The 24268-nt window shown below is 38.8% G+C and overlaps 3 protein-coding genes and 4 non-coding genes across 9 annotated transcripts in view; 6 read left to right on the top strand and 1 right to left on the bottom strand.

Moving 5' to 3' along the window:
* Zwilch (zwilch kinetochore protein) overlaps window positions 1-9352 on the bottom strand; it is a 29824-nt gene extending 20472 nt beyond the window's left edge. For all 3 annotated transcript variants that reach the window (XM_027926002.2, XM_071607332.1, XM_071607331.1), the window contains exons 1-4: window positions 9273-9352; window positions 6246-6297; window positions 3690-3785; window positions 2053-2171 (exon numbers count right to left, since the gene is read on the bottom strand). In XM_027926002.2, the coding sequence (XP_027781803.1) occupies window positions 2053-2171; window positions 3690-3785; window positions 6246-6297; window positions 9273-9325 (320 nt within the window). In that variant the 5' untranslated portion in view covers window positions 9326-9352. The remainder of the gene's footprint in view (window positions 1-2052; window positions 2172-3689; window positions 3786-6245; window positions 6298-9272) is intronic.
* A 418-nt stretch (window positions 9353-9770) lies between these two features.
* Window positions 9771-15737, top strand: Rpl4 (ribosomal protein L4). The gene is made up of 10 exons (XM_027925851.2): window positions 9771-9875; window positions 11097-11268; window positions 11459-11565; window positions 12043-12181; window positions 12548-12672; window positions 13641-13770; window positions 14034-14190; window positions 15031-15114; window positions 15214-15334; window positions 15414-15737. Exons 1-10 carry the CDS (start codon window positions 9873-9875, stop codon window positions 15648-15650), a joined length of 1275 nt encoding a protein of 424 aa, XP_027781652.1. The 5' UTR covers window positions 9771-9872; the 3' UTR covers window positions 15651-15737.
* LOC114085152 (small nucleolar RNA SNORD18) lies at window positions 11315-11386 on the top strand. Its single transcript, XR_003581434.1, has one exon. It is a non-coding gene; the product is annotated as a small nucleolar RNA SNORD18 (small nucleolar RNA).
* On the top strand, window positions 11755-11853 carry LOC114085096 (small nucleolar RNA SNORD16). Its single transcript, XR_003581391.1, has one exon. It is a non-coding gene; the product is annotated as a small nucleolar RNA SNORD16 (small nucleolar RNA).
* LOC114085150 (small nucleolar RNA SNORD18) lies at window positions 12384-12455 on the top strand. The gene has a single exon (XR_003581432.1). It is a non-coding gene; the product is annotated as a small nucleolar RNA SNORD18 (small nucleolar RNA).
* On the top strand, window positions 13828-13897 carry LOC114085151 (small nucleolar RNA SNORD18). The gene has a single exon (XR_003581433.1). It is a non-coding gene; the product is annotated as a small nucleolar RNA SNORD18 (small nucleolar RNA).
* A 1481-nt stretch (window positions 15738-17218) lies between the features above and the next one.
* Snapc5 (small nuclear RNA activating complex polypeptide 5) lies at window positions 17219-24247 on the top strand. Its single transcript, XM_027924188.2, has 3 exons — window positions 17219-17375; window positions 19417-19509; window positions 20536-24247. The coding sequence occupies exons 1-3, from the start codon at window positions 17286-17288 to the stop codon at window positions 20647-20649; spliced, it is 297 nt and encodes a 98-aa protein (XP_027779989.1). The 5' UTR covers window positions 17219-17285; the 3' UTR covers window positions 20650-24247.
* Window positions 24248-24268: the final 21 nt, after the last annotated feature.

The raw sequence follows: 24268 nt of genomic DNA, 5'->3' as shown, positions 1-24268 counted from the left end.
TATATTTGTGGGCTGGGGATATAGCTCAGTTGGTAGAGTGTGCTTACCTTGCATGTATGTACAGGTCCCTGGGTTCCATCCCCAGCACCCCCCCCACACATACACACAAAGACAGAGTAACAAGATAAAATCATAAACATTAAAAAAAGAGAGAATACATTTGTTTTTAGAAATTACACAGTGAAATATTTGGGGATAAAAGAATGAAGCTTCTGGGCTGGGGTTGTTGGCTTAGTGTTAGAGTGCTTGCCTTGTATGTGTGAGGAACTGGGTTTGATCCTCAGCACTGCATATAAATAAATAATAAATAAATAAAGGTCCATCGACAACTAAAAATTCAAAAAAAAAAAGATAAAGCTTCTCCAATATACTATCTATACCTATTACATACATCTATACCTATATGTCATTTAAAAAAATTGCATATATATATATATATATATGTATGTATGGTATGTGTATTTTATATGTAGCTATATAAGTGCATACTTACAACATAAATACGTACACACTATATATATTTCAATAGTTACATGCGTTGTATATAAAAATAACAATATATAATTAACAATATAGTTATACTGTGTACACAAGTGTACTGTATGTACACTGCTTTATGTATAGATCTACATAGAGAGGGAGAGAGATTGACACAGCAGATTTAGCAAAATAAAATAATTAGTGAATTTGGGTTAAGGGTACACAGAAGTTCCTGCACTATCTTATAACTTTCTAAAACTTTATAAATATATCAAAACTAAAGGTTACTCACAAAATGTGTTTAAATTTTTGTTTTTTCAAAGAGATAAAACCTGAATTTACTATGAACAGATGTCCAGGAAATAAATTTCTAAACAATTTTATTTCAAAAAGGAAGTAAAATAATTCCAGAAGGATGGTTTAAAATGCAAGAAGAAATAGAAAGCAAAGAAATGATAGCATATGAATCAATCCAAAAAACACTGCCTGATGAAAACAATATCAACAATGTTCAAGTTGTCTGGGAGAAAAACAGCCTATATTAGGACTTAAACTCAAGAAGCCGTGAAAGAAAAGACTGAATAATTTAGCTACATACAATTTTAAAAAAACTTTCACAAAGCAACAAAAACAAAACAAACTTGCATGAAGGAAAGTCACTTTGCAAACAGTGTTATGGTAACTATCACTCTCTAATGATATTATTTTTATGACTCTATCCTCCAGAACTCCTTGAAGGCAAGGAATTTATTTTGTTTTGTAAGTATGGAAAGGTTGGGCAAAGGGAACTACATATGGCTACACAGCAGGAAGACAGAAAGTGAAGCTGGAGAGGCAGATAGAGGCATTAGGATTTCCAAAAAGGGCACAGTGCCATCTTGGGTAGGTAATTCCCAGTTGTGCAGGAAAACTCCACGCATTGCAGGACATTTACCATCCACAGCCCAATCCCAGTAAATGCCAGTCGTTTCCCTTGATGGTTATGACTAAAAATACCCCTGAATACTTCCAATGCCCATGGGGTACGGTACCATTCCATGTGGAGGATCTCCAGGACAAGTAAATGAAGCTCCTGTATGTTACTCATGTGGAATCTGGATTTTATCATAAAGGGAAGGAAGAACAACTGAAGGATTTTTAAGCAATATGATCAGGTTTTTATTTTATAAAGATCAGTATGGGACTGGGCTCAGTGATAGAGCACTTACCTAAGGCCCTGGGTTTGAGATTCTCAGCACCAAAAACAAAAAAATCACTGTGGCAGTAGTGAGGGAAAAAAAAAAATGTAGAAGAGGTGCCAGTTTAAACACAAGGAAAACAAGAAGCAACAACAAATTGGAAAAGAGTGGAGAAAGGGAAGATAACTGTGTTCTTCCTACATATTCATGATGCAGATGGAATGTCCTAATGGAGCTATTTTTAGAGAGCTGGGCTTGTATATCTTAGGGGAAAATGGAAGGAAGAGAGATATCTGGGTGCTAGATACCTATTTTTTCCCAATATTTACAAGAATGCTTCAAATTAAATCCTCCCCCCTTCCACCTCTGACCCTATGCTGAGGGAAAAACTTACCTTGCTTTCCCAACTGGTAAAGCAAGTGGTCCAACATTTTCACCAGTAGAGAAATCAGAAATAGCAGTTTCTTCAGTATGTGGTTCTTCAACATGACTTGTTTCTTCCTTTTCTAATGGCTTTCAAAATGGTTTTAATTATTTAATCAGATAAAATAGCACTTTTTAGTCAACGCCTTACTATGTAAGGGAATAACTACAGACAGAACCTAACATACTCATTTCTATACCCATAAGCACAAACGATGGGGTTGTAGTCACAGACTAGTTTGGTACCAACAAATCACACCATTATAAGCATTTCCACTATTCCATAAAAAAGATATCAATTTAGTTGCTCCTGGTAAAGGAAACATCTGATGCCATTAGAAAAGTGCTCCAATATGCACAAAGTGATAAAATCAATATCAAGTTAAATCAAGCTAAAGATAAGATACCAAGGGAAATACCAAGAGAACCTCCCAGATTTTGTTGGATTTTTCATTTCCCAAACTGGGAGATCTTCTTTCTGGGATATGATCTTAACTCCACAGTCTTGCTCCTTGTACCTATTCCTCTTAGGGCTATCAGCAGTTGTCATTGGTATTATAGGATTCCAGTATCTATGTATTTACAAGATAGTTAAATAGCATAGCTTAGGTAGTAACAACAGAATTTTAAGAGTTAACAATTCCTGAGTACTAAATACTGTTCTAAGTTATCTTTTATTCTTCACAAAAATCCTGAGCTAGATGTTATTATCATCTCTGGGAAAACCGAGGTAGCAAAAGGCTAAATAACTTGCCTAAAAGCCAATATTTGAACCTAAGTGTGCTCACATGGAAACCTACATAAGAATGCTTACAATAGCTCTATTCATTATACTACCAAATGTCCTTCAAAGGGTGAATGGGTAAATAAACTGTGATACTCCATATCATGGAATACTATTCAGCAATAAGAGTAAATGAACTATTGATACAAACTGAATGAACCTTAAAGGCATTATACTAAGTAAAAGAAGTCAGACTCAAAAGCTTTCACATTGTGATTCCATTCATGACATTCTTGAAAAGACAAAACTACAGTAATAGAAAAGAAACCAATGGCTGCCAATGGTTAGGGGATAGGAGAGGATATGATTACAAAGGACTAGCATGAGGGAGATTTTTGGTGAGATGGAAGTGTTTTATATTCCAACTATAGTAGTGATTATAAGAATCGTTATGTATGTCAAAATTCATAGGACTGAACAAAAGAAGAAAAAAGTCAACTTTATTGTCTCAATGATAATTTCACTTCTTTCTTTTTCTTAATAAAACTACTAAAGCATTTAAAACTACATATATGGTTGACAGTTTATTTCTACTAGACAGCACTATGCTTATTCCTAAAAGAATTATATACACACTCCCTAATGCTGATAGAAAAATGTGTGTGTGATTATTCCCAAGGAAGCAAATCTACTTATTAAGAATCATACAGGACTAGGGCTGGGGCTTAGCAGTAGAGCACTCACCTAGCACGTATGAGGCCCTGGGTTCAATCCTCAGCACCATATAAAATAAATAAAATAAGCATACAGTGTCCAACTACAACTAAAAAATAAATATTAAAAAAAAAAGAATCATATAACCATAAAGCCCAAGCACTGCTTACCACTTTTTCCACAATGAATACTAAGTCATTTTCATTTAGAATATTTTTCAGAGGGTTTGGTTGACCTTTGTTGATCAACTGCACTTGGATATCAGCCTGTTAAAAACATACGTCAAGCAATGTTTTTATATATATATATATATACACACACACACACACACACACACACTTTTGTACAAATATATAAACACACTAAGACTGGTTCTATGTAAGTGACCTGAAGAGATTTTAACAAGTCATATGTTTTAAAAGATTTTATTAATTTTTTTGTCCATGTTATTTCTCATGATGTTTAGAAAACTTAGCTCTTAAACCTAACACCTCTTCATGCTTCAAGGTCTACCTGAGGTGCAACTGCCTTGTAAAGTCATCTTTGCTTTGAACCACATTGACATCCTTTTCCCCAAATCACACTTTGTATTTACTGTTTTGTAGCATAAAATTACCAATTTATTAAATATTATCCTTTCTTTTGATTGTACTATAAAATTTTAAAACTTTACCACTATCAGTTTGCAGAAACTTTATATATTTTTTCATTCCAAATGCAATACACAACTATTGTAAAAAATGCTTTTTTTAAATATAAGTTTTTTAAAAATCACCCATAATTCTACTACCCAGTATAATTACTACTGTTTTCAGTCTGGTTGGCTTATATTCTGTCAGATCTTTTACAAGGCATACAAAAAATTGTCACTTATGTAAAAAGAAATGTGGGGCTGGGAATATAGCTCAATTTGTAGGATGCTTGCCTTGCATGCACAAGGCCCAGGGTTCAATCCCCAGCACCATTAAAAAAAAAAAAAAAAAGAAAGAAAGTATCTATTTAGATATCTGGACAGAATTTTGTTTAGTAAAGACAGGATATTCCAATAATTTTCATGAACCTTTTTCCATGTCATTATTCTTTTTCTTTCTAGTAGTATGGTTCTATCATTCTACCATCACATATTAATTCTATTTTGTGCAACATTTTGGTAGTTTCCAGTTATTTGCTACAATATATAACGGAAAGTAAATATCTATCAAAAATGTTAAGATGAACACCTAAAATCACATTAATATTGTCAAATACATCATACCCAAATTATTTGTTTGTTTAGCAGTACTGGGGATTGAACCCAGGAGTGCTCTATCACTGAGCTACATGCCCAGATCTTTTGAGACAGGGAGGGACTCACTAAATTGCCTAGGCTGGCCTTGATCATGGAAGCATGGTCCTAGCAACACCTAGATTTCAACACTGAGAATAAATTTCATGTTTTAAGCAGTCTTATTTGTGGTACTTTGTAAGAGCAGCCCTAAAAAACTATTCTTCTATTAATTTTTGTCTTGTGAATTTTTAAGAGCCTTACATATTTTATTTATACAGATGGATATACATATTAACACTTATCCACAATTATTTCTCCTCAGCTTGTCTTTTAATATATACTATTTAATTCACTAATTATTCCTATGGAATACTTGGCACATATCAGATGCTTAACAAATACATGAATATTTAAAGCAGCTTTACTCATAAGCCTCAAAAACTGGAAACAAATCGGGCTTGGTGGTGCACTCCTGTAATCCCAGCAGCTTAGGAGGCTGAGGCAGGAGGATTGCAAATTCAAAGCCAGCTTCAGCAACTTAATGAGGATCTAAGCAACTTAGTGAGATCATGTCTCAAAATAAAAAATAAAAAGGACTAAGGATGTGGCTCAGTGGTTAAGTGCTCCTAGCTCTATCCCTGGTGCCAAAAACAACAACAACAACAAAAAAAAAAACCCAAAAAACTGGAAATAACTCAAATATCCCTCAATCAGGATTGGATAACACAATTGTAGTACACCTATAAAAATGAATTATTGATACATAAACAATATAGATGAATCTCAAATGCATTATACTGATTGAAAAAAAAGCCAGAAGGCTAGATGATTTTATCTATATATATAATGAAAAAGGCAAAACTATAGTGACAAAAAACAAATTAGTAGTTGCTAGGAACTAAGGGCAGGGGAAAAGGTTATCCTCACAAGAACATGAGGAAAAAAAAATTTTGTTTGGTACTAGGAATTAAACCCAGGGACTCACACATGCTATGTAAGCACTCTATATGCTGAGCTACATCTCCAGCCCTTTTTACTTATCTAAGTTGCCCAGGCTGGACTCAAACTTGCAATTCTCCTGCCTCAGCCTTAAAGCTGTGTGCTACCACACTCAGGTAATATGAAAAAATTTTCAGAGATAAAGAAATGTTGGGGCTCGGGTGGTGGCTCAGAGGTAGAGCGCTTGCCTGGCACGTGTGAGGCCCTGGGTTCAATTCTCAGCACCACATACAAATAAATAAATTAAATAAAGGTCCATCAATGACTAAAAAATATTTTAAAAAATGTTCTATATCTCAATTATAGAAGTGATATGACTAAAGGTATTTGTCAAAACTCACAGAACTGTACCCCAAAACAGTGAAATTTGCTGAATGTGAATTAATTTCAATAAATCTGACTTAAAACCCTACAATTTTAGGGTAGAGTTGTGTTTAAAAACCAAATAAACATTTCATACCTCATAGATAAATGGGTCTTTACAGATTCCTTTCTTTTCTTCATTAAATTCTCTGAAATGAAGAACCACATGTGAAAAGTAGAGCTATAGCTTAATTAAACTCAGAAGTTAGCTGCACTTTACCTCTGCATGATATCAGTGAGGGGAAAAATAAAAATACCTATGGCAGCCCTAGGGCATAGTTGCAAAGAGGAGAAAAAAGAAGTGCTTAGATTAAGAAGGAAAAAAAAAAAAAGAATTGTGATAGATTAATGAACTGCTACCCACAATTATACACAAGTTTCTTCTTCTTTTTAAAATTTTGGTACTAGGGATTTAACCCAGGGGCCCTTTACCACTGAGCAACATCCCAGCCCTTTTTATCTTTTTATCTTGAGACAGGGTCGCATTAAGTTGACAAGATTAGCCTTGAATTTGCAATCCTTCAGCCTCAGACGCCCAAATTGCTAAGATTACATATGTGCACCACCACACCCAGCAGACACATTTGTTTCTTAGAGGCAGCAGAAATTTATGTCGTTGGCCTCTTCACTTATGCTTTTTCAAATACATAACCACATAAATTTTGGAAGATTAAAAGTGAGTAAATTCTGATCTGACACTGAATCAGTGGTTAACTTCTGAGAAGTTACTTAAAAGTCTCAGATCTTAGATTTCGGCTAAATAGAACCATCTCTTCTCCATTTTGTGAGCTTTTACTTAAAACAAACAAACAAAAAAACAGTAAATTTGACAGTTTAAAAAAAAAATTTAAATATTTCCTTTTTAAAATACAAGCAAAAACCTCTAGGATATCATTTAATAACTATCACTTAATTCAATACATTTTACATATGAACTATAAATTAACATACTAAAATGCAATACCAAAATCACATCAGCATGATCTACGCTCTTAAAGAGTCTTTGAAGGGCCCCAATAGCATTGTTTTAGGATACCATTTACATCTATTTGATCTAATATATGACCTACTGAAATAGAAACAGGAGAGCAGGCCTGTGACTAATTTGCTTTTGCCATATTGTGTTAGATTATGACTTATTCTTAAAGACGTTTACCTTTTAAGTATGACTCAGGGATATTACTTAGTCAGTCATTCAACAATTGTCAACAAACATACATATTTTAAGCCAGGAAGTCTTGCTAGATGCTAGGGATGTTAAATACAGTCTTAGCCAGGTAAGGTGGTAAACACCTATAATCCCAGAAACACAGGAGGCAGGAGGATGTCAAGTTCAAGGCCAGCCTCTGCAATTTAGTAAGACCTTGTATCAAAAATAAAATTGAAAGGATTGAGGATATAGCTTGGTGGTAGAGCACTATTGGGTTCAATCCCCAGCATGGGGTGGAGGCAGAGAGAACGCAGTCTTGACTGGAGTCCAAAGAGTAAATCAAGAGCTAGCTACAGGGTCATGAGTGCTCTGTCAGAGGCAAGTACTGTACAAGAAGCTGTGGTGGAGATTTAGCTAGGGCTTGAACTTTATCTGAAAGCCCAGGGGAATTTACTGAAAGATTTAAATGAGAAATATAACTTGGAGTCCAGGAAAATAGCTGTGAATAACTTACAGCACTTCAGAGAAGTCATAGTGGCCTCAACAGGAGTGAAGCAAAGATAAAAGGACAGCCTAGATGAGGTGGGAGTAGGGGACAGTGGAAAGAGAAGGAAGTTGGGGTCTTGGATTTAGAACTCTTTTAATTCAGAGACTGAATTCAAGAGTGGAGCTAGGTTCAGTGGCATACCTCTGTAATGCCAGCAACTCAAGAGGCTGAGACAGGAGGATTGAAAGTTCTGGGCCAGTCTCAGTAATTTAGTGAGACCCTGTCTTAAAACAAAGCTAAAAGGGCTGAGAATGCTGCTCAGTGTACAGTGCCCCTGGGTTCAATCCCCAGTATATTCTACAAAAATCAATCCATCAATCAGAAGAAAAATATCAGGTTAAGTGGAAAGATTAATTCAGTCTTCAAGTATTGACTTTGAGACTCCACATAAAAATTTCCATTAGGCAGCTGGATATAGAGGAACAAGAGAAGAGACAGAAACTTTTGGTGCTTACAAGTGAAGAAAAAAACTAATAACACTCATTAAATATTTGGGAAGTATAAAGGGCTTAAGTTTTATCATAGAACAACCACAGAATGAAGTACTGTATACTTCCAGACACTGGAGTAAGACCGGGGCAGAATGTGGGAGCAAGTAAACGATCAGATAGATACATACATTCTCACACTGAAAGATATCCAAGACATTGTTAGTTTCTTTTAAAATGCTAGTGTTCATCATAATGTAAAGCATTACTGCAGAGGGGGAAAGCAGTAAAGACCATGAAAAATTATAGCATTTAAAGAATAATGAATTTGTAAAAAAGGCAAATTCTGTGGCCCCCACTTCAGACCTAATAAGTGAGAAACCCTGGAGGTGGAACCTAGCAATCTGTGTTTTGAGAATCCTCCAGGTGATTCTGATACACACGCAAATTTCCGACCCACTGAATTAGACTTTAATGTATGGTGAAGAACTTAATAGAATCCCTTTGGTTGTAATACTTAACTATAAGAACAAAATGAAGTCGTGGAGCAGTGAAAAAAAAGGTGCTTTTAAAATCAACACCTCATGCCGTTATCATTAAAAGTGTAGATCATACGGTAACCACTTTGAACACACTATAACAATCCGTTTCACTTTTAGCAAGGCTTTGAACAGGTGAAGAATGGCGACATCCAGTTTTCCATATCCTGGGAGATGCCTCTACTTAAGTAATCACAAGCGCGCGCAAAAACAGAATAAATAAGTTGCCTCCTAAATATGTGTCACCTTCTGCCTATTTTTGATAACGTGCAGATATTTTCTCCTAGGACCACAGGCAGGGCCCCCACTCTGGAGCAGGAGGCCGGTCTCTTCCCTAGCAAAGCAGGCCAAGCGCTCATTCTCAAGGTGCAGTAAAAAGCTTGGGGCGGGATCTAGATACCTAGAGAGTATCTAGAAATGCTGTTTCTATATCCAACTATCGGTATAAACTACGACTCACTGAAGAAGGCGAGCGTAAAACTCCTCAGCTCCTCGGCTCACTTGCGCCCACATTCTGCCCCGGTCTTACTCCCGACTCCGGAACCGCCAAACTGAACTGCGCGCCCGGACGCAGACGTCAGAAGCCGTAACCCCGCCCCGCCGGGACTACTTTTACTAGTTGGAAACCAACTCCTTTGTTCGTATAATTAAACTTTGTTTATAGAGCACCCAGTGAAATTTCTTGTTACAATAGTTTTCTATTCCCGTCAGAAAATTTTTTTTTAAATAAATGTAGTGGTTGCAGAGAAAGACTCCTCCTCTCGCGAGATTGGTCACGCCCTCTTAAGAATTATTCCGCTAAAAGGAGTCCCTCCTTTCTAAGCAAGTTTTCTAAGATTTGGAAACATAGATCCCATGCATTGATACATATAAAAAATAATACGCTGTTTTTTTAATTTACTTAGTATAGTAGAGAGATATTTTGTGCCTGAGTTTGTTCTGTGGAGGGGCAGTATGTGAACAAGCTGAAGGTTACATATAGAGTAAGGAGTTCTAAGTACTTCCTTTTCCTGTGGGAGCAGCTGGGGCGAGAGGAGCGTGGCCCTCTCCTGTCCCGGCAATGGTGAGTGGAAATCTTCTTACCTGGACTTTCGCCTGCCCGGAGCGAGAAGGGAGTGACGAGGGTTCAGAAAACAAAATATGCAGGGGAGGAATCGAGGACGAGAGTTCCAAAAGCGTCTGTTTTCGGGGAGAACTGGGTTGTATGGCAACCCGGCAGCCATCTTAGGCAACGTGGGCGGCTGGGCACTAGGGCGCGCCTGGAAGCTCCTCGGTCGTTCTCAACGAACTTTTGGATTCTAGCTGCTTTTGGATCCTGGAAAACTAGAGTTCTGTTGAGAATGGGAGCTCTGGGCGCCTGAGAATGTGGGTGGTAAGGACAGGTTTGTGCCTTATATCTAAATGTGCTCTCTAGCTAGGTATATTTCCATCTTTTAAGGAACTTTGTTAAAGAGGGGAAAACTTGTATTAGATCCTTTTTCCTGAATGCCCAGTATTGAGATGATTTCTGTAAAAAGCTTTGAGACTCCGTTAAGATTCATTGCTGTATTTGACACCGTCTAATGTTTAAACTTTTAGCAAACTCACGGTATGACTAACGTTGGGTGTCCACTATGTTTCAAATACCATGCTTGTGTGCTATGTAATGTACTGGAGTTTGTGAACAAGACAGACAACACTATGCATGGATTGCAGTTGACTTGGACTGAAAACATAGTAATATTCAATTGTAAGTGCCTTTGACATAGGAAATTGGAGAGGATGTAATATCAACTTAAAACAGTGATTGGAGAAGGTGACCTCATAACTTAGTGGTCCAGCACTTGTGCAGGGCCCAGTGCTGAACCCCCAAACTGGAAAGAACAAAAGGTGGGCCAATATCTGGAAGAGAGGAGATTGTATAAGCCATCCTTAAGACGCTACTACTTCCAGTGAAAAGTTTTTAGGAAAGATGAAGGAAAAGTAACCTGACAAGTTTTTACTAGCAAGCTTTGGAAGAGGTAAGGGGGAGCAGCAGAAATGAAAGGTTGGATGAGTGAGTTCAGAAAGTTTAGGTGGTGAAATTAAACTGCATTTTCAACCCTTGAAAATTGTGGAGCTTGGGACAGGCCTAAGAACTTATTGAAGTGTTAATAATTTGATATTGTTTGAGGCTTTATATGGTATTTAAGCCTTAAGCAATGTCTGCCTCACAAAACTGAGCTCTTATATAACTGATAGTTTGCTGTTGGCATATGAGAAGAGTTCACCTCTAATGTTGCTTGTCAATTTTTTTTCCCCCAAGGCGTGTGCTCGACCCCTGATATCTGTGTACTCTGAAAAGGGGGAGTCATCTGGCAAAAATGTCACTTTGCCTGCTGTGTTCAAGGCCCCAATTCGACCAGATATTGTGAACTTTGTTCATACCAACTTGCGTAAAAACAACAGACAGCCCTATGCTGTCAGTGAATTGGCAGGTATGGATTCATGTTTTCTCTGGGTTGGTATTTTAAGGTTGCTTTACAGTAGTGATGAAATTCTACTTCATTGGTCCGTGTTTCTGAACCACATGATTTTCTTGGATATTCTGATGCTGTTTGTTGCCATGCACAAGTCAAATAGATTGGTTATGTCTAGGTAGCTAAAATTGAATTTCTTCCCGTTTAGGTCATCAAACCAGTGCTGAGTCTTGGGGTACTGGTAGAGCTGTGGCTCGAATCCCCAGAGTTCGAGGTGGTGGGACTCACCGTTCTGGCCAGGGTGCCTTTGGAAATGTATCCTTTTACTACCTACACTGGTCAGTTTGTGGAATCTAGCAGACTGTGCCCGGTTTATACACATTAAATGTATTTTGAACTCTTTATGTCTAAAATATTAAGTGTTCAAGTTATCCGTTGCTTGAGACACATGTGAAATTAAAATTATTCTTCTAGAGAAAAGGCTTCACACAGGGAGGTTTCTCTTGCAATGATGTCGTAATTTGCGTCTTACTCTGTTCTCAGCGACAGTTGCCTGCTGTCAGTAAGCTGTTACAGAAGGTTGACGAAAATTGTTACTGAGCAAGACATAACCATTTCCTAATGAGTAATTTTAAGAAGTGTTATTTTTTAGTTGTAGTTGGACACAATATCTTTATTTTATTTATGTGGTGCTGAGGATCAAACCCAGGGCCTCACACATCCTAGGCGAGTGCTCTATCGCTGAGCCACAACCCAGCCCCAAGAAGTGTTAATTCTTAACTAAGGAAATAGATGTGTAGAGGAGGCCGCATGTTCGCACCAACCAAAACATGGCGTCGTTGGCACCGGAGAGTGAACACAACCCAAAAGCGATATGCCATCTGCTCTGCCTTGGCTGCCTCAGCCTTACCAGCACTGGTCATGTCTAAAGGTTTGTAATATTTTGTTATAATTTGCCTGTGTTCATCCTAGAGTGTCTAAATTTCCCTTTATTAAGAATAGGTTTTGAATACTTCTAAATAACAAGTTGGTGATCTAACAATAGCTATGTAACTGGAAATTCTTCAAATAGTAATTATATAATTAGAAAGCTTTTCATGTTACATTATCTCCCTCGTGCACATTTTTACTTGTCAAAATGATGAGATTCCACTTGATTGGTCCGTGTTTCTGAAACAAATGATATTTGTGGAAATTCTGATTTGGCAAATTGTGTACCATATTGCTTTTGTAAGTTATATAAAATCTTTTTCAAAGAATTCAGGTAACCAGATAAGTATTGAATTGGTTTTGTCAGGTCATCGAATTGAGGAAGTTCCTGAACTCCCTTTGGTGGTGGAAGATAAAGTTGAAGGTTACAAGAAGACCAAGGAGGCTGTTTTGCTTCTTAAGAAGCTTAAAGCCTGGAATGATATCAAAAAGGTAGGCTTAGCTGGGTGCCATGGCGCCTGCCTGTAACCCCAGCAGCTAGGGAGGCTGAGACAAGGAGAATCACAAGTTCAAAGGGCCAACCTCAGGGATTTATCAATGCCCTGTCTCTAAAAAAATACATTTAAAAAGGACTGGGGGTGTGGCTCAGTTAAGTTCCCGTGGGTTCAATCCCCAGTACCAAAAAAAAAAGGTAGGCTTAATGTGCATATTTACAGTTTGGTGGGTTTTGTTTGTAAGTTGTACATGGACACAATACCTTCATCTTATTCATTTATTTCTATGTGGTTCTAAGGATTGAACCCAGTGCCTCACCACATGTAAGGCATGTACTCTACTACTGAGCTCGAACCATAAGTCCTAGTTTGGTGGTTCTTGATGTATAGAAATTTGTCAGATCTTGATTTTCTTTTTTTTTTTTTTTTTTAAGCATTTTTAAAAAATATTTATTTCTTGGTTGTACACAATACCTTTATTTTGTTTATTTTTATGTGGTGCTGAGGATAGAACCCAGGGCCTTGCACATGCTAGACCAGCGCTCTACGGCTGAGCCACAACCCCAGCCCCAGATTCTTGATTTTCAAGAGGAAAACTGGGAAAGATAGGACAGTCAACCCTTAGTATCCATTGGGAATTGATTGCAGGACCATCCTTGTCTCCATAATAAGATCCATTAATGCCCAGGCTCACAAAGTGAGGTACTATAGTATTTCCATATAACCCATACACATCATCTTAAAAAATTATTTTTACCTAATATAATGTAGATGCTACATAAATAGTTCTGCATTATATTATCTAGGGAATAATTACTAGGAAAGACGTATACACAGTATAGATGCAATACTTTGTCAGAATGGTGTCTGAGGAAGCAAGTACTTAACTGTGAAGATCCAGGACAGATCTACACCTTAATAATTAGTACTTCATTTACCTTAATACTGAAATTGCTCATTTTGTAGGTCTATGCTTCTCAACGAATGAGAGCTGGCAAAGGCAAAATGAGAAACCGTCGTCGTATCCAGCGCAGGGGCCCCTGTATCATCTATAATGAAGACAATGGTATCATCAAGGCCTTCAGAAACATTCCTGGTAATCCTTACAGTGTTTTTGTTTTGATTACCCACACTTTGCATCCTTGTTCAGCTTTGATTATGATGAAATTCCACTTTATGGTCCGTGTTTCTGAAATAAATGATTTTGTGGAAATTCTGATTCTTAGCTGAATGAATTGTACTATCGATGGTTGAAACTTTGTAAAATTGAGAAGATAGTTCTCGGGTTCCTGGTGAAGCCATAAAGATTGTTTATATTATGTTGAAAATGCCTTTCTAATTCTCCTTTCCCTTTAAAAGGAATTACTCTACTTAATGTAAGCAAACTGAACATTTTGAAACTTGCTCCTGGTGGGCATGTGGGGCGTTTCTGCATTTGGACTGAAAGTGCTTTTCGGAAGTTAGATGAACTATATGGCACTTGGCGTAAGGCTGCTTCCCTCAAGAGTAACTATAAGTGAGTGCTTTTTTATATTTAAATACTGAACGTAGATTTAAACTGAAGATGAACTTCAGCACCTTTATTTTTAACCATTTATCTCTATGCACATTAGCATTCAGAATTGGTTAGCATAGTTTTCATGGGTTTTTAATATTTATTTTTTAGTTGGACACAATATATTTATTTATTTTTATGTGATACTGAGGATTAAACCCAGCTCCTCGCATATGCTAGGCAAGCGCTCTACTGCTGAGCCACAACCCCAGCCCCTCATGGGATTTCTTTTTTGGTTTTGTTTTGGTAGTATTAGTGTTTGAACCTCGGAGCACTCATCACTAAGTTAAATCACCCCTTTTTTTCATTGTGAGACAGGATCTTTCTAAGCTGCACAGGCTGGTTTCAAACTGCTGCAGCCTTGAATTAAAGGCATGTGTCACCACACCTAGCTGCATACTTTATATAAATAATGGGTTTTATTTGGCTGACATTTCCCTTTATGTGCAAACAGTATGCTGGAATGGTAAATACTTCTTTGGCCAGTGCTTCTGAAGATAGTTTAGTGGAAATTTTTACTGAGTTGTGGAGAGAGAAATGGTTAAAAATAGAGATGTTGTTGGGCTGGGGTTGTAGCTCAGTGGTGGAACACTTGGCCTAGCATGTGTGAGGCCCTGGGTTTGAGTCTCTGCACCACATATAAATAAATAAAAGTAAAGGTCCATTGAGGACTAAAAAACTATTTTTTTTAAATAAAAGAATTGCCATTTAAAAAAATAATAAAATAAAGGTGTTGAAGTTTATCATCCTTAGTCGGTTACTTGAGAATTTAGGTATCCATTGTTAATCATTTTCCTTCAGCCTCCCTATGCACAAGATGATCAATACAGACTTGAGCAGAATCTTGAAGAGCCCAGAAATTCAAAGAGCTCTCAGGGCACCACGGTAAAGTTCTGATGTTTATAGTATCATTCTTTCTGCCAAATTATTATTTCAAAAATATGAGTAATGTAAGTAAATTAATAAGTGTCTACCTTTTCATAGTAAGAAGATTCATCGCAGAGTCCTGAAGAAGAATCCATTGAAAAACCTGAGAATCATGTTGAAGCTAAACCCATATGCAAAGACTATGCGCCGGAATACTATTCTTCGCCAGGCCAAGAATGTAAGTGATCCGTTTGTTTTTACTAATAATGTGGAGTTTTTTTTAAAAAACTTAGATTTTTTTACTTAATTTATTGCAGCACAAACTCCGGGTGGATAAAGCAGCCGCAGCTGCAGCCGCAGCTAAATCAGATAAGAAAGATCAGAAGGGGGCTGCAGGCAAGAAGCCTGTGGTGAAGAAGCAGGGAAAGAAGGCTGTTGGTGTTAAGCAGAAGAAGCCTGTGGGGAAGAAGGCTGCACCTTCCAAGAAACCAACAGCTGAAAAGAAACCAGCAGAGAAGAAACCTGCTGCAGAAGAGAAAAAGTCTGCTGCATAAACTCTAAAATCTGTTTTATTCCATAAGTTTAAATAATTTTGGACAGTTTATTTTGAATAAAGAGCTGATCAAAGATGCAGTGACAAACATGTTTTGTTGGGTCTGTTTAGTAAAACTTCACTGGTCTTAAGAAAAAAATTTTTTAGTTGTAAGTGGACACAGTATCTTATTTCATTTTTATGTGGTGCTGAGAATGCAACCCAGTGCTTTATGCCTGTACAACTGAGTCATAACCCCAACCTTCACTGAGTGGTCTTTGAAAAGTAGCACTTTGTTATTCCTAATTCTAGTCTTTAATTTGGCCCCTATTATAGTCTGGTATAATGGAGATTTGGATTTACATTTAGACCATGCATTTGAGTGGAATAGTAATTTCTAAGAGCTTGATGTGGCATTCCATTTTATAAATCACTAGAAAAGCAGATGTTAGAAATGTGCCTCACACACAACCTTATGAGGTCATGGTTGCCTGTAATCCCAGCAGCTCAGGAGGCTGAGGCAGCCTCTACAACCTAGACCATCTCCAAGTTTAAAAGAGGGGGGGAGGGCTGGGGACGTGGCTTGGTGGGTAAGCACTCCTTAGTTAAGTCCCTTGTACCCCCCAAGAAAAGTATTTGCTTCCCAAAAAGGGCTGGATGTGAGTTAAATTCCATAGAAATTTAACATTTTGAGCAACCACAAGAGGGCACAGTTGTTTTAATACAATGTTGGAAGTAACCAGTGAATTTGGTTACCTCTGGAAAGTGCTTCTGTTAGCTTACAATGATGGAAGTCTGTTGGCACTTGTCACCCATAATTTAAAAAGATTCTAGAGGGTTTTTTTTTTTTTTTTTTTTTGGAACCATGTGCATGTATTAGTGCATAGATGTGTTAACCAAACATAGATAAACAAGGTCGTTTTGTATCTGGATGGTTGGCGAAGGTTCACAGCCACTTAGATCTGGTTCCTGGGCCAACTGTTAGTTCTTGGTAGACAAAATGGTGTATATCATTGCGTTTTGTCCTCACAGCTTCATCTTCATGCTCTTTAGCTCCTTAAGTAGCAGTCTGTCCCCTGTAGAGTCCACTAGGAATTAACAATATGGTTCAAGTACCACAGCTTGTAGTACAAACGGGTGATTTTGATCCCTTCCTTGGTACTCAACTGGAAGCTTGTGGAGTCAAACAGCTGCTTGGGCCAGGGGTTGTAGTCGCCTCGCCTGCACGAAGCCCTGGGCTCTACCCAGGACAGCGGGAGGGTGGGGGTGGGGGTTGAAGCACCACGATGGAAGTGTGCTGCAGCCAGTACTGCTCTCCTGAATTATTATAGTTTGGCCACTTAGTGTGAGGAAATGCACTACCGGGGTTGAAAAACCTGCCCAAACTCAAGACTTATTTTCAGGTTCTTTTGTCCTATGCTTTAGAAATCTTGATCATTATTCATGCGTCCAAATGTCTCCTAGAAGGCCAAGCCCTTCACGTAGCTCACCACCCATTGAGTAACCGGGCGACTGCACGCGCCAAAAGAAGGAGACAAGCTATGCGCTTCCGATTTGTCTTCAAGTCCCGCCCCCTATGTTTCCGGGAATTGGCAATGGCGTCATCACCGAGCGCCAGGCTGACAGAGCGTGGAACTTGGCGTTGTGACGAGCGGAGATGCTGAGCCGGCTTCAGGAGCTGCGCAAAGAGGAGGAGACGTTGCTGCGACTGAAGGCGGCCCTGCACGACCAGCTGAACCGCCTCAAGGTGACCCCACCGCCCCACCATTTCGCCTGCGTGACATCTCCCCGAGCTCAGCCCTTTGAGGAGCCTGCCTCTGCCGTCGATTGTCCTGGTCCTCATCCGTCCGTCGTGGCGCGGACCTAGCAGGTTACAAACTCGTGTAGCTGAAACACCTGGCAAGCGAGCTTTCGAATATTAGGCCCCACATCTCTAAATCTTGACCCTGCTGGTCTCGACTGAGACTCAAGAATCCGTTTGGCAATGTAGCCCCCCAACCCCATCTCTGCCGTCGCCCCGCGTCAGTGCTGATGGCCCACACGTCACACGCTGAGGACGTGTCCTCTTCTCCAAAGCTCACTTAGTCTTCCTATCCATCCATCTCTTCCTGAACCCTCTCCTGAGCCAGTTTACTAGTTTGTACTGATTGTTGAAATGGCTTTAGTATTGCAAACCAAGAATAGACCTTTGAGATATCCCATGGTGTGAAAGATATTAAGCCCTGGGAGAGGGACTGGTCCCAAAGCTCAGAATTCCCAGTAGTTCTTGGAGCTGTTTATGACTCCATGAATTTGAAGGTTGGTGATTCATGCCTGTTTACGTCACTTTCCAGACCTGTGGATAATTCAGCCCTTGTGAGATGATCATGCTAATCCCTATTCAACTGTCTTATTTAGGTCTTGAAGTCTAAATGACATGAGAATTAAAAAACCCTTTATAAACTGAAAAGCGTTTTACAATTTTGACTTAGCAAAACAATAAGCATTTTCCTCCAGGGTAATTATAATGACCCACAGTTATGTCTATACTGCAACAGTACCCCTACAAGTACCTAGTGATAGTGTGGATGATGGTCCCCAAAACCCAGATTCCCTCATGGTTCAAGAAACACTTCGATTTTCTTTTCCCCCTATCTTTGCTTTCTCATTACTGAGTAGACAAGCTCAGGTGTGAAGACTCCGCCTTCTGTGGAGTCGGGTGTTACCTGGTCTTTTGTGTGTGTGTGTGGGGGGGGGGGGGTGTACTGGAGATTGAACTCTACCACTGAACTACACTCTCAGCCCTTTTCATTTTTTATTTTGAGACAGGGTCTTGATAAATTGCACAGGCTGACTTCTACATCTGATTCAATGATACACTTGTGTTTTCTTCCATAACTGCTAGTTCTTGGTGAATGAAAACCATAATTGAGCCAGAACACTTGTACTGCCCACTGTGCAATGTATGCCTATAATCCCAGTGTTATTGGCAACCAGGCCAGGGAACCTGTCTGGATCCCAGCTAGCTGGATTCAGCTGCCTATGCACATAAGAAAAAGGTAAACAGTGGCTAAGGTTTGATCAAATTGTATAAAGTTCATTTTTTCTTTTTCCATTGTTTGCCTATTTTTTAATGCAGGTGGGAGGCTAGATATAACCAGTCAGAATCCAGGTAGGTTCCTTGGCTGTGCTGCCAATAACACCAGTAACTTGGAACACAGGAGGATCAAAAGCTCAAGGCTGGACAACTTTGATATCGTGTCTCAAAAAAGGGTGGTGGTGAGGAGGAATGGAGGCTGGGGATGTAGCTCAGTGGTAGAGTGCTTGGCTAGAATGTGGGAAGCTCTGGGTTCAATCCCTAGACACACATACACACATACACACACACGACACACATACACATATGCACAAAACCCACCTGTACAGTCCAAAGGGAAGAAGGTGGAATTTATTCCTCTCTTTAAAAGGCAGGGAAAACAGCTGTTCATGATGCTGAGGCAGGATCACAAGTTAAAGGCCAGCTTGAGCAAATGGGTAAGAACCTGTCTCTGAATTTAAAGTGTTGAGGATGTTGGGTGAATAATAGAGTGCCTACCTTGCTCGGTGCTCTGGGATCAATCCCCAGTACTGCAAAAAAGCAAAAATAAAAGGCATGAAAAGCCTGGGGTTGATCAGTAGTAGATCACTTGCCTTGCATGCATGAGGCACTGGGTTCGATCCTCAGCACCACATAAAAATAAATAAAGATATGTGTCCATCTACAACTAAAAAAAAATGGTAATGAAATATCCTCAACTCTTCTCTTCTAGGTTGAAGAACTGGCCCTCCAATCAATAATCAGTTCTAGAAAAGGGGATGAGATGCTGTCTTCTCAGCCTGGTATACCAGAACAGTCACATGATGTAAGTAAAATTAAGTACATGCACCCACACCTGTAATCGCAGCAGCTCGGTAGGCTGAGGCAGGAGAATGGCAAGTCCAAAGCCAGCCTCAGGAAAAGCAAGGTATTAAACAACTCAGTGAGACCCTGTCTCTAAATAAAATTCAAAATAGGACTGGGGATGTGGCTCAGTGGTCAAGTGCCCTGACTTCAATCCCCAGTACCTCCCCCACCTCACAAAAATAAATTAAGTACAGGCAGAGAGAGTGCAGAGTTCACTATGCTCCCCTGCTGCTTGGGTGGCCAAAAATTATAAAGCATGTTGTCAAGCCCAAAGGACTTGAAGTGCTGCTGTTTTTTTTTTCTTTTTCTTTTTTTTTTGGTGCTGGTTCTGGAGATCAAACCGAGGGCCTTGTACATGCTAGGCAAGCACTCTGCCACTAAGCTGTATCTCCAGCCTTGGATCAGTTTCTAGTTTAAGAAGCTGGCTATTCTACATTAGTTGGCTACACTTTTGACCAATTTAGGGAGCCTACTCTCTCCTGGTCACCTGTTTGTTCTCTCTAGTTACTCGGATGAACCCTGGGGAAGTATGTAGATCTCTGTAAGGATGTGTCAAAAACAGAATGTGGCTTCAACTACAAACTGTAATACTGAAAAATGAATTTCAATCCTCATCCTACCCTCCTCTTACCACATGCCTTCAAGGAAGTCAATAAAATCATACTCTTTCTAAATACATCCAATATGAGCAATTCTGGATGTTGTAGTTATGTCTGCACAATTCTTAAGTTAGAACTTTCTCCCAGAACCATGTTTGTAAATGAGGTAACATTCTAGTAAATCTGGGACATTTTACTCTTACCCCATTTTGGTAACAGAAGTGAGGTAGAACTTAGAAGAACAGAATATAGCAAAGTGGCTTACCTCTTAGTCATAAATGCTAGGGGTGAATATACAATTGAGATTTGATTTTGAAACATTTTAAGAATTTGCTGTTTTGCTGCCAGTATCCTTTCTACTAATCTTTGATGTCCTTGGCTAACAGATGTTGATGCATGTAGATAATGAAGCATCGATCAATCAAACTGCACTAGAATTGAGCACAAAGAGCCATGTGATGGAAGAAGAGGAAGAGGAAGAAGAAGAATCAGATTCCTAAAGGAGGATGAGACCCAGGATTTGTTCTAAAAATTATATTTCTAAGCCTCAGACACTTCTTCAGAGAAGTCCTATGGCCTACTTGAAAGGAAAGCAAGAATCATAGGAGGAATGTGTCATTGTACAAGTGGCTTCATCAGTAATAACTCAAGTTCCAGAATGTTTTAGGAAAAGTAAAACATAGTAACAAAATCAAAGATATAATGTCTTAAAGTTGAGCAGTTTGGATGGTGCAGTGTCTATGACAGGATTAGATTTAGTAATTATGTTCAAAACAAAATTTCCTCTGAAATCCTACTTGAGAAAGTCTGGAATTTGCAAAAGGCAGAGTTTAAACACAAATTAGGCTTTCCAGTCAACAGGTCTTTCAGGAAACCCAGTTAAGAGCTGTTTATGTGCGATTGAACCCTTATGAACAGTTAGGTCACAGTCTAGGAGAGAAAGCTAACAAGACGAAGGACGGGGCACTTGAGAGCACAAGCTGCTGCCAAGTTTCAGAGACATGGAAACACTGCCCACCTTAGACTCCTTTGTGTGGCTGTTACCACATCTAGCTTGAAACATCATTGATAAAAGATTCAGAATTAATTATAAATAACCATCATAGAGCTTGCTGGTTTCCAGATTCAGAAGGAGAAAGCAGCATTTCCTCCTCTGAGGGAAATGGCAAGATGGCATAAAATAAGATCCATTTCTGGCCCTTAAAGAAGAAATGTGTCATTAAAGAAGATATTACTATGCTTGGGAGATTGGACTTTTATAATAAAAGAGATGACAACTGTAGAATAAGAGTTGTTGAACTTTGTATTTGAAATTGAGATTTAATTCTGCATATTGTCCCTTTTCTACTGAATAGTCACTTAATTCTATAATTTCCTCTCCAGCTAACAGCCAATGCAAACTAAGAATGTCTTCACACAGAACTTATGTAGCTGTTCCAGAAAAGAAGAGGAATATACTTTTTTGTTGTTAATGTTTCATTGAGGTTATTTTAAGCTACTCTTATAGGAAAGAGCAGGAAGTTTAAGTGATATGTTCCTTAAAACACAGTGAAGACAGTTTTGGAACAAAATTTATCAAGGTATACATTTTTGGGGTCTGATTTAAAACGAACAGGGTTTTTCAAGAGCTGGAAAAGTTCGCTGTGTATTCTAGCTCTACTGCTGACTGGTAACTGGTTGCTTGTTTTCACACCTCTTCGCAACTCTACTTTTACATCTGTAATGTGAGGATATTCACATCTGCTCTAGCAGTTTCACAGGTTGTTAAGATGCCAACGAGGTATCATCTAAAAACCCAACTGTTACTGGTGTCTCAGTAAAAGGAAGTTCGAGGCAAGAATCTGACTAAGAACTCAAAGCACTGACACTGGGAACATCATTCTTGAAAACAAGATCATTCTTGGTAAAAAAAAAAAAAAAAAATTACTGGAAAAAAATCTTTTGACACTAAAAATGAAATACATTTAACTGTGGATAGAGAATTAAAGCACCCCTCAAAAGAAACCACTCATGAAAGCATTTACATCTGGGTTTTATTTTTTTGATACTGAGGATGGAGCCCAGGGGGACTACCACTGAGCTACAACCCCAGCCCTTTTTTTAATTCTGAAACAAGGTTTTTCCAAGTTGTCCAGACTGGCCTTGAACTTTTGGGTCTCCTGCTTCAGCCTCCAAAGTAGCTGGGGTTACAGGTATATGCCACTGCACCTAAATCCAGGTTTTAGAAAAACCTTAAGCTATTCTTTTCTCACAAAGGATGTAGTTCGTTCATTTTAATGAGACATTCTCAATAGCCAGGCATCCTCTCCTTGTTGGCAAGACACAGGGAGTAGGTTTTAAAACTCAAGTGTTTATATGTTGAAAACATGTAAGTTAGACTGTTCTTAGAACAGCTGTTGGCCTCGTGAAAAAAAAAATTTTTTTTTTGACTATCGTAGGCAGCAGTGTACACAACACTGACCATTTTTTAAAATCCTGGCTATAACCCAAGCTCTGGTAGCTCCAGAGTGGAACTATCTACTTTGGGTATTACTTACCAAGTTCTCTTTAATCTAAAAATGAAATAGCCTTTTTATTTTTAGACATATACATTGGATTTGGTTTTCTATAATCTGCCCTTTCAAAGAATACAAGATTTGACGTACTGATCAGGAAGCTTCATGCGTTAAAGTTCCACATAATTAAGGAGAGGGCACCAATGACCAAAGGGGAGACATGCTTTTTTCTGTGTTTTTAATTTTTTGTACCAGGGATTAAACTCAGGGGTGCTTAACCACTGAGTTACATCCCCAGCCCTTTTTATTTTTTGAGACAGGGTCTCACTAAAGTTGTTTAGGGCCTCTCTTAGTTGCTGAAACTGGCCTCGAACTTGCAGGCTCCTGAGCTGTTGGGATTACAGGTGTGCACCATCACACCTGGCTCATGGCTTTAATTACACTGCCCACCTTAGACTACTTTGTGTGGCTGTTACCACATCTAATTACTGTGATTTCACTGCCACCTCACAGACATGACAAAGCTGGCATCAGGCACATTTCTCCCTTCCAGGAAGGTGGAGTTAAGTGTAAGTGGTGCAAGAAGATAATCCATTGCTCATTGTAACAAAGCAGACTGACTGGCTGTGCCTGGCTAGAGACTCCAAAGCCTGCAGGGCCCTCGGGTGAGCAGGTATACCCCCAGCTCAGCTCTTTGTTAATGGAAAATGGGGAATGTTCACTGAGAAATGGCTTGTGATTTTTCTCAGACTTGTTCCCAAACCCTACCTGCTGCTTTTTCCTATGTAGAGAGAAGAGGAAAAGAAGGGATCCGTCCATAAGTCTAAAGTCAAGTGGTTGAAAGTCACAGGTAAGGTGATGTAGCAGAAGAATTAGTACAAAGATTGAAATCACAGGAAGACCCATTAGTCCAATGTCCTGAATTTGTTGTTGGTGTGATATTTCTGCCTTTTAGCCTCCTTCCTACTTTCCCCACTCCCCACAACAATGCTGGACTAAATCATTTGATTTCTTATACATTAGAGAAATTGCAAAGCCTACCACAAAAGTAGAAATACCTTTCATCCTTTAACTTGATAGTATATTTATTAGAATAAGAGACTAGATTTGTTAAACATCTGGATTAAAATGATTAAAAGGATTTTCATACTTTTTTTTAGGCACTATACACGTTGTTTACAATAGCATTGGTACTTAGATTGGGGGAAGATAGAAATCTGACATATTTTAATGCCTTGATTCATTTGTGACATTCAGAGTAACTCCACCATTTTAGAAACACTAATCTAAACTTAAAGATACATATACCATTTACTACCTCACACAGTATATTTAAAAATAAATATAGAAATACAACCAGAAGTCTACAAATCAGACTGGTGAAGCCCCAGCTATCATGGCAGTGAATGGCTCTGGCTAGATTTTGATGGAAACTGCTGAATTCTACGTCAAAAGCAAAAGATGGTAATAAAATAATATGATGTACACTTTCTGGTACTCATTTTCACAGCAGCAAAGCATGCTTCACATGCACTGCCTGTGAAGGGACTTATGAGGCTCCCTCGCACTCACACTGAGAGAAGGTCCACTTGGCAGAAATGAAGGACCACCAAGTGTCAAGAAT

This window comes from Marmota flaviventris, chromosome 2 (genome assembly GCF_047511675.1).
Source record: "Marmota flaviventris isolate mMarFla1 chromosome 2, mMarFla1.hap1, whole genome shotgun sequence".
Lineage (NCBI taxonomy): Eukaryota > Metazoa > Chordata > Mammalia > Rodentia > Sciuridae > Marmota > Marmota flaviventris.
The sequence above is the reverse complement of the archived record's forward strand: the minus strand, read 5'-3'. Positions and strand labels throughout refer to the sequence as shown.